This window comes from Salmo salar, chromosome ssa17, assembly GCF_905237065.1.
Source record: "Salmo salar chromosome ssa17, Ssal_v3.1, whole genome shotgun sequence".
NCBI lineage: Eukaryota > Metazoa > Chordata > Actinopteri > Salmoniformes > Salmonidae > Salmo > Salmo salar.
Window position 1 is genome coordinate 80,778,586 of NC_059458.1, and position 9,522 is coordinate 80,788,107.

General features: G+C 43.5%; 1 protein-coding gene across 1 annotated transcript; it reads right to left on the minus strand.

The window, feature by feature from the left end:
* Nucleotides 1-8,344: 8,344 nt before the first annotated feature.
* LOC106597902 (complement C1q-like protein 2) lies at nucleotides 8,345-9,522 on the minus strand. Its single transcript, XM_045700212.1, has 2 exons — nucleotides 9,232-9,522; nucleotides 8,345-9,145 (listed from the first exon to the last, which is right to left on the minus strand). The coding sequence occupies exons 1-2, from the start codon at nucleotides 9,461-9,463 to the stop codon at nucleotides 8,733-8,735; spliced, it is 645 nt and encodes a 214-aa protein (XP_045556168.1). The 5' UTR covers nucleotides 9,464-9,522; the 3' UTR covers nucleotides 8,345-8,732.

Consider the following 9,522-nt stretch of genomic DNA (forward strand, 5'->3'; position numbering starts at 1 on the left):
TCTTGGCCGTGTTCTGTTATAATCTCCACCCGGCAGCCAGAAGAGGACTGGCCACCCTCATAGCCTGGTTCCTCTCTAGGTTTCTTCCTAGGTTCTGGCCTTTCTAGGGAGTTTTTCCTTGCCACCGTGCTTCTACACCTGCATTGCTTCCTGTTTGGGGTTTTAGGCTGGGTTTCTGTACAGCACTTTGTGACACCAGCTGATGTAAGAAGAGCTTAATAAATACATTTGATTGATTGATTTACTGTCAGGGCCCAGGTCTGACAGAATCTGTGCAGAATATCTAGGTGCTGCTGTAGGCCCTCCTTGGTTGGGGACAGAAGCACCAGATCATCAGCAAACAGTAGACATTTGACTTCAGATTCTAGTAGGGCGAGGCCGGGTGCTGCAGACTGTTCTAGTGCCCTCACCAGTTCATTGATATATGTTGAAGAGGGTGAGGCCCGGGTGCTGCAGACTGTTCTAGTGCCCTCACCAGTTCATTGATATATGTTGAAGAGGGTGAGGCCGGGTGCTGCAGAATGTTCTAGTGCCCTCACCAGTTCATTGATATATATGTTGAAGAGGGTGAGGCCGGGTGCTGCAGAATGTTCTAGGCCGCATTCAGCAGAAGCTAGTGCCCTCACCAGTTCGAATATATGTTGTGGGGTGCTGCAGAATGTTCTGTGCCTCGCCAGTTCATTGATATATATGTTGTAGAGGGTGGGGCTCAAGCTGCATCCCTGTCTCACTCCACGGCCCTGTGGAAAGAAATGGGTGTGTTTTCTGCCAATTTTAACCGCACACTTGTTGTTTATGTACATGGATTTTATAATGTTATGTTTTTCCCCAACACCACTTTCCATAAATGTCCATAGCTGACCATCAAGCCAAATTGAGTCAAAAGCTTTTTTTGAAATCAACAAAGCATGAGAAGACTTTGCTTTTGTTGTGTTTTTGTTTGTCAATAAGGGGTGCATGGTGAATATGTGGCCTGTCGTACGGTAATTTGGTAAAAAGCCAATTTGACATTTGCTCAATACATTGTTTTCACTGAGGAAATGTAGGAGTCTGCTGTTAGTGATAATGCAGAGAATTTTCCCAAAGTTGCTGTTGACACATATCTCACTGTAGTTATTGGGGTCGGATTTGTCTCCACTTTTGTGGATTGGGGTGATCAGTCCTCGGTTCCAAGTTTTAGGAAAGATGCCAGAGCTGAGGATGATGTTAAAGAGTTTAAGTATAGCCAAGTGAAATTTGTGGTCTGTATAATTTATCATTTCATTTAGGATACCATCAACACACACAGGCCTTTTTTGGGTTAGAGGGTTTGTATTTTGTCCTGTAGTTCATTCAATGTCATTGGAGAATTCAGTGGGTTCTGGTAGTCTTTAATAGCTGATTAAAATGTTCTATTGTTCATGTATGTGTTTTTGCTGTTTGTTCTTTGTTATAAAAAAAGTATTTTTCGAAGTGGTTTACCCATACATCTCCATTTTGGATAGATAACTATTTGTGTTTTCCAATTTTCCCAGAAGTGTTTAGAGTCTATGGATTCTTCAATTACATTAAGCTGATTTCTGACGTGCTGTTCCTTGTTTTTCCGTAGTGTATTTCTGTATTGTTTTAGTGATTCACCATAGTGAAGGCGTAGTCTCAGGTTTTCTGGGTCTCTGTGTTTTTGGTTAGATATGTTCCTCAATTCCTTTCTTGGGATTTTGCACTTTTCATCAAACCATTTGTCATTGTTGTTCATTTTCTTAGGTTGTCTGGTTGAAATGTTTAGATTTGATAGTGAAGCTATTTAGGCTTTCTACTGCCAAGTTTACACCTTCGCTATTGCAGTGAAACGTTTGTCCAGGAAGTTGTCTAAAAGGAATTGAATTTGTTGTTGATTAATTGCTTTCTGGTAGGTTTCTCTACACTACTTTCCTTCCATCTATAGCATTTCTTAATAGTATGCCGTTTGTTCAGCTTGGATGCCTCATGATTAAATATTGCTCTGTTAAAGTAGAATGTGATTTTGCTGTGATCTGATAGGGGTGTCAGTGGGTTCTCTCTCCTCTCCCTTTCTAATGTAGAATTTAGTGCATCTTGTTCTCACTTAATAGCAAATTAAAGCTGGAATTGCTCCATTTACAGACCAGCTCACACATTTACCTCTTCTGGCTCCTGTAAGACCTCTTTGTCTTCACAGAAGAGAGAGAGAGAGAGAGAGAGAGAGAGAGAGAGAAGAAGGGAGAGAGAGAGAGAGAGAGAGAGGAGTCTCTGGGATGGATGAGGCTAATATTTCGAGACAGGAGAAGAGTCTCTGGGATGGATGAGGCTAATATTTCAGGAGAGACGGAAGGAGAAGGAGTCTCTGGGATGGATGAGGCTAATATTTCAGGACAGACGGAAGGAGAAGGATCGAGGTAATCTGGGATGGATGAGGCGGAAGGAGTCTCTGGGATGGATGAGGCTAATATTTCGGGAGGATGAGGCTAATATTTCAGGACAGACAGAAGGAGAAGGAGTCTCTGGGATGGATGAGGCTAATATTTCAGGACAGACAGAAGGAGAAGGAGTGGAAAGAAGACAGAAGGAGAAGGAGTCTCTGGGATGGATGAGGCTAATATTTCAGGAGAGACAGAAGGAGAAGGAGTCTCTGGGATGGATGAGGCTAATATTTCAGGAGAGACAGAAGGAGAATGAGTCTCTGGGATGGCCCCTGGATGAGTCTGAAGGGAAGTGTGTATCACTTTCTCATAAACTGTTCAAACTCACCACTCAGTCTGTTCCCACTGGAGGCTATAGCAGTCAGTAATAATGCTCGAAGTTCAAGTACACACACTCCGTGAAGAACTGCTTGGTCTCTGGTTCACTCAACCACAAACATGATGATGACTCCCACAGTTAGACAGAGTATGAGTGCAGTTTGGTATATGACTAAAAATGAATACTCTCTCCATGGTGCCCTCCTACTCACGCACGGACACGCACGGAGCACAAATATATACACACACACCGACTCAACGTCTTTAAAAACACAGGTCACTGTTTTCATGAGGTTATTGATGTCATTCTGTAAAAAGTGTCAGTGAACTTCTCCAGGAAACCTGGCAAGTAGTTTTCCTGGTTTGATGTCACCACCTTGGTCTGTGTTCACGGTTCCCATTAGTTTTCCTGGTGGGATGTCACCACCTTGGTCTGTGTTCACGGTTCCCATTAGTTTTCCTGGTGTGATGTCACCACCTTGGTCTGTGTTCACGGTTCCCATTAGTTTTCCTGATGTGATGTCACCACCTTGGTCTGTGTTCACGGTTCCCAGTAGTTTTCCTGGTGTGATGTCACCACCTTGGTCTGTGTTCACGGTTCCCATTAGTTTTCCTGGTGTGATGTCACCACCTTGGTCTGTGTTCACGGTTCCGATAGTTTTCCTGGTGTGATGTCACCACCTTGGTCTGTGTTCACGGTTCCCATTAGTTTTCCTGGTGTGATGTCACCACCTTGGTCTGTGTTCACGGTTCCCATTAGTTTTCCTGGTGTGATGTCACCACCTTGGTCTGTGTTCACGGTTCCCATTAGTTTTCCTGATGTGATGTCACCACCTTGGTCTGTGTTCACGGTTCCCATTAGTTTTCCTGGTGGGATGTCACCACCTTGGTCTGTGTTCACGGTTCCCATTAGTTTTCCTGGTGTGATGTCACCACCTTGGTCTGTGTTCACGGTTCCCATTAGTTTTCCTGGTGGGATGTCACCACCTTGGTCTGTGTTCACGGTTCCCATTAGTTTTCCTGATGTGATGTCACCACCTTGGTCTGTGTTCACGGTTCCCAGTAGTTTTCCGGTGATGTCACCACCTTGGTCTGTGTTCACGGTTCCCATTAGTTTTCCTGATGTGATGTCACCACCTTGGTCTGTGTTCACGGTTCCCATTAGTTTTCCTGGTGTGATGTCACCACCTTGGTCTGTGTTCACGGTTCCCCATTAGTTTTCCTGGTGTGATGTCACCACCTTGGTCTGTGTTCACGGTTCCCATTAGTTTTCCTGATGTGATGTCACCACCTTGGTCTGTGTTCACGGTTCCCAGTAGTTTTCCTGGTGTGATGTCACCACCTTGGTCTATGTTCACGGTTCCCAGTAGTGGGGATGCACTTCACACAGTGTGTGAGTCACCACCTTGGTCTGTGTTCACGGTTACCATTAGTTTTCCTGTGTGATGTCACCACCTTGGTCTGTGTTCACGGTTCCCATTAGTTTTCCTGATGAGATGTCACCACCTTGGTCGTGTTCACGGTTACCATTAGTTTTCCTGGTGGGATGTCACAACCTTGGTCTGTTCACGGTTACCATTAGTTTTCCTGGTGTGATGTCACCCACCCAGTGGTCTTATGTATTATTGGCTTCTAACATGTACAGCAAGAGGGGAGGATGTATTTTATTGTCATGAATCTTGGCCTCAGAGGCAGCCTGCAGAGTGGTCGCTAGCTGGCACAACCACAAAGTCATAAAATATCAATTTTAACCTAACCTTAACCACACTGCTAACCCTAATGACTAATCCCAAACTTAAAAGAAGACCAAAAAGCAAATGTTTGTTTTCATGAATTTTTACAATATAGCCAATTTTTACTTTGAGCTGGCCCATCGAATGAAAATCACGCATTTCTTCCAGGGCAAGATTAATAACAATAAAACGTCAACCTGCGAGGAGAATGGGCCTCCTCCCGTCTGAGGGAGAATGCCAAACGTCCTCTCTCTCCTCCTCTCCTTCTCAAAACACATTGCGAAAAAGCTAGAGGTCCTTCCCCTCTGATCTTCTCCTCCAATGGGTTTTGAGAAGGCGCCGAGGAGAAATTAAGTTTCTCCCTGACACTTGTTCCTCTCGTCTTCCTTCTAAGGAGATGTTTACTTGTCACTATACTGCTGCCTGCATAGGGATCTAGGCCGGCCACGGTAAAAGCACTTTGTGACTGATGATATAGAAAGGGATTTATGGATGGAATTTGATTTGTAACCCAATCTCTGTATATAGGGCTGCCTCTAACCCAATCTCTGATATATAGGGCTGCCTCTAACCCAATCTCTGTATATATAGGGCTGCCTCTAACCCAATCTCTGTATATATGGGGCCTCTACTCTAAACCCAATCTCTGTATACAAAAAAATAGCCCCACCTGCTTTGCATGTTGTGCCCTCCTCAGCATCTTAAATAAGCATGCCCCATCCAAAAATGTAGAACTTGGAATAGATATAGTCCTTGGTTCACTCCAGACCTGTCTGCCCTTGACCAGCACAAAAACATCCTGTGGCGTACTGCATTAGCATAGAATAGCCCCCGGATATGCAACTTTTCAGGGGAAGTTAGGAACAAATATACACAGGCAGTTAGAAGAGCAAGGCTAGCTTTTTCAAACAGAAATTTGCATCCTGTAGTACTAACTCAAAATGTTCTGGGACACTGTAAAGTCCATGGAGAATAAGAGCACCTCCTCCCAGCTGCCCACTGCTCTGAGGCTAGGGAAACACTGTTACCACTGCTAAATCCACTATAATTGAGAATTTTAATAAGCATTTCTCACGGTTGGCCATGCTTTCCACCTGGTATTCTTCACCCAAATCCAGATAGCTGATGTTCTGAAAGAGCTGCAAAATTTGGACCCATACAAATCAGCCGGGTAGACAATCTGGACCCTCTCTTTCTAAAATGATCTGCCGAAATTGTTGCAACCCCTATTACTAGCTTGTTCAACCTCTCTTCCATATCATCTGAGATTGCCAAAGATTGAAAGCTGCTGTGGTCATCCCCCCTTCAAAGGGGGTGACACTCTAGACCCAAACTGTTACAGACCTATATCACTACCCTGCCTTTCTAAGGTCTTCGAAAGCCAAGTTAACAAACAGATTACCGACCATTTCGAATCCCACCGTACCTTCTCGCTATGCAATCTGGTTTCCAGAGCTGGTCATGGGTGCACCTCAGCCACACTCAAGGTCCTAAACGACATCATAACGGCCATCAATAAGAGACATTACTGTGCAGCCGTATTCATCGACCTGGCCAAGGCTTTGACTCTGTCAATCACCACATTCTTATTGGGAGACTCGACAGCCTTGGTTTCTCAAATGATTGCTTCGCCTGGTTTACCAATTACTTCTCTGATAGAGTTCAGTGTGTCAAATCGGAGGGCCTGTTGTCTGGACCTCTGGCAGTCTCTATGGGGGTGTCACAGGGTTCAATTCTTGGGCCGACTCTTTCTGTATACATCAATGATGTTGCTCTTGCTGCTGGTGATTCTCTGATCCACCTCACGCAGAGGACACCATTCTGTATACTTCTGGCCCTTCTTTGGACACTGTGTTAACTAACCTCCAGACGAGCTTCAATGCCATACAACTCTCCTTCCATGGCCTCCAACTGCTCTTAAACGCAAGAAAACTAAATGCATGCTATTCAATCGATCACTGCCCGCACCTACTCTAACCCGTCCAGCATCACTACTCTGGAGGCTCTGACTTAGAATACGTGGACAACTACAAATGCCTACGTGTCTGGTTAGACTGTAAACTCTCCTTCCAGACTCACATTAAGCATCTCCAATCCAAAAATTAAATCTAGAATCGGCTTTCTATATCGAACAAAGCACCCTTCACTAATGCTGCCAAACATACCCTCGTAAAACTGACCATCCTACCGATCTCGATTTCAGTGATGTCATCTATAAAATAGCCTCCAACACTCTACTCAACAAACTGGATGTGCAGTCTATCAGAGTGCCATCCGTTTTGTCACCAAAGCCCCATACACAACCCACCATTGCAAACTTACCTCTGTTGGTTGGGCCCTCGCTTCATACTCGGTCGCCAAACCCACTGGCTACAGGTTATCTACAAGTCTCTGCTAGGGAAAGCCCCGCCTATCTCAGCTCACTGGTCATCATAGCAGCACCCACTTGAGCACGCGCTCCAGCTGGTATATCTCACTGGTCACCCCCAAAGACAATTCCTCCTTTGGCCGTCTTTCCTTCCAGTTCTCTGCCGCCAATGACTGGAATGAACAGAAAAATCTCTGAAGCTGGAGACTCATATCTCCCTCACTAGCTTTAAGCACCAGCTGTCAGAGCAGCTCACAGATCACGCACCCTGCATAGCCCATCTGTAAACAGCCCATATATCTACCTACCTCATCCCCATACTGTATTTATTTATCGGTGTCTTTGCACCCAGTATCTCTACTTGCACATTCATCTTCTGCACATCTACCATTCCAGTGTTTAATTGCTATATTATAATTACTTGCCACCATGGCCTATTTATTGCCTTATCTTACCTCATTTGCACTCACTCATATAGACTTTTTGTTTTCTTTTGTTCTACTGTATTATTGACTGTATGTTTTGTTTATTCCATGTGTAACTCTGTGTTGTTGTATGTGTCGAAATGCTATGCTTTATCTTGGCCAGGTTGCAGTTGTAAATGAGAACTTGTTCTCAAATCAGCCTACCTGTTTAAATAAAGGTGAAATAAATAAAAATAAAAAATGTTATTTTGTCATTAATACGTGTCACATATCAGTTTGCAAAAACATAATTGAGGTAATGAAGTCAGCATACAAACATGGTCTCTTTTGTTTTGTTGAGTAAGGCAGCTCCAAAATGTTGGTGTTTCAGCCTGGCTCAGTGCTTTCTGCTTTAACCTAGGACCTCCACATCCGCCATCTTCACCTCTGGGATCATCTGAGACCAGCCACCTGGACAGCTGATGAAACTGAGGAGTATTTATGTCTGTAAGAAAGCCCTTTTGTGGGGAAAACTCATTCTGATTGGCTGGGCCTGGCTCCCCATCTGTGGCCCTGCCCAGTCATGTGAAATCCATAGATTAAGGCCTAATGAATTTATTTCAATTGACTGATTTCCTTAAATGAGCAGTAGCTCAGTAAAATAGTTGAAATTGTTGCATGTTGCATTTCTACTTTTGTTCAGTATATATATATATAAAAACATGTAAGGATCATGCCTGTAACATGTTATGTTTCTTACTACATAATGGATGTTGAAGTCAGATTTATTTCTCAAATTATGTAAATTGCCTTTTTTTCTGTTTGTAATTTTATTTTAAAAAATGTGTCATGTTTGGTTTATGATATTTGAAAAGAAGAAGAGGACATCATTATATTATTACTTACCGATAGATGTTCTTTACTTATTGTTTAGTTGAATTTATTTAATATTAGATCAGTTGTTTCTCAATGTACCATCTGGCTTCTAAGAGAGTTCTGGAAGTGAAACCAATACGCTGTAAATGATTACCAGTTATTTATGTACTACTTTACCTCCCAAAAAATAAATCATTTAACTGAAATATTATATAGTCGTTGTCTTTGTTAATTGGAGAAGAACATTTCTTTATTCATTAGACAAAACATGGAGGACACTACCCAACTTCCCATTCTGTCTCATTGATCAAACAAATTATTTATAAAATGATTCAGTAGTCAGTTATTGAAAAGAGAATCAGGTCTACACTTTCATTCTTACACAAAGCAGCACAAAGATTGCATCACCCGACCAGTCCGTACAGAAATAACTGAAAATACCTCAAGCTTAATATATCCCCTGGACTGGTTGGTTCTGATCCAGATGTGTTGGGTTAAATGATGAAGACACAAGATTGTTTGTTTTTCACCTTGTTATCAACGCTTAGTTCACACTGGTCATATGTCATAAAATCATTAAAAAGCAGTACGATTCAGGTATAGAATTAAGTGTTTTCTAAGTGAAGAGCAGAAAGCCAGTAAAGGTGCTGTGGTGATTATTGTCATCAAAGATGTAATAGCCTGCCATCAGACGAGTGTAGACTTCATCTCCTGCATCCAACTTCAGTGTGACACCATTGGATCCACCGTCCTCTGAGTCTGAAACATCATCGGTCACAGTCACCATTAGAAGTCCATTTTTATACAGCGACACTCTTCTCTTCTTGCTGGAGGTTGTAAAGGCAGTGTATGTGAAGTAGTAGACTCCATTAACCGGTGCTCTGAAGATACCTGTCACTGGACTGTAAGCCTCACCAATATTGTTGAAGACATGTTTGTAGACCAGGATGCCATCATCACTATTTGGTCCTTTGGATTCAGACAGCGAGGCTGAGAAGGCCACCTTCGGTCTCTCTCTGTTCTCTCTCTCTTCAGTTCCTCCACGGTGGCTCCCATCTCATTCAGTTTGGTGCTCTGTTGAGCCACAATGGCTCTCAGCTCCTGGAGTAGGTCTCTCTGTTCCTCCACGGTGGCTCCCATCTCATTCAGTTTGGTGCTCTGTTGAGCCACAATGGCTCTCAGCTCCTGGAGTAGGACTCTCTGTTCCTCCACGGTGGCTCCCATCTCATTCAGTTTGGTGCTCTGTTGAGCCACAATGGCTCTCAGCTCCTGGAGTAGGTCTCTCTGTTCCTCCACCTGGCTCCGCTGACCTCTGTGTGGTTTCCATAAAGATTGGCTTCTTGTCATTGTCTCTACTTTGAAAAAACCTGCAGCTCAGAGAGACAGCTGCAGAGAACAAACAGCAG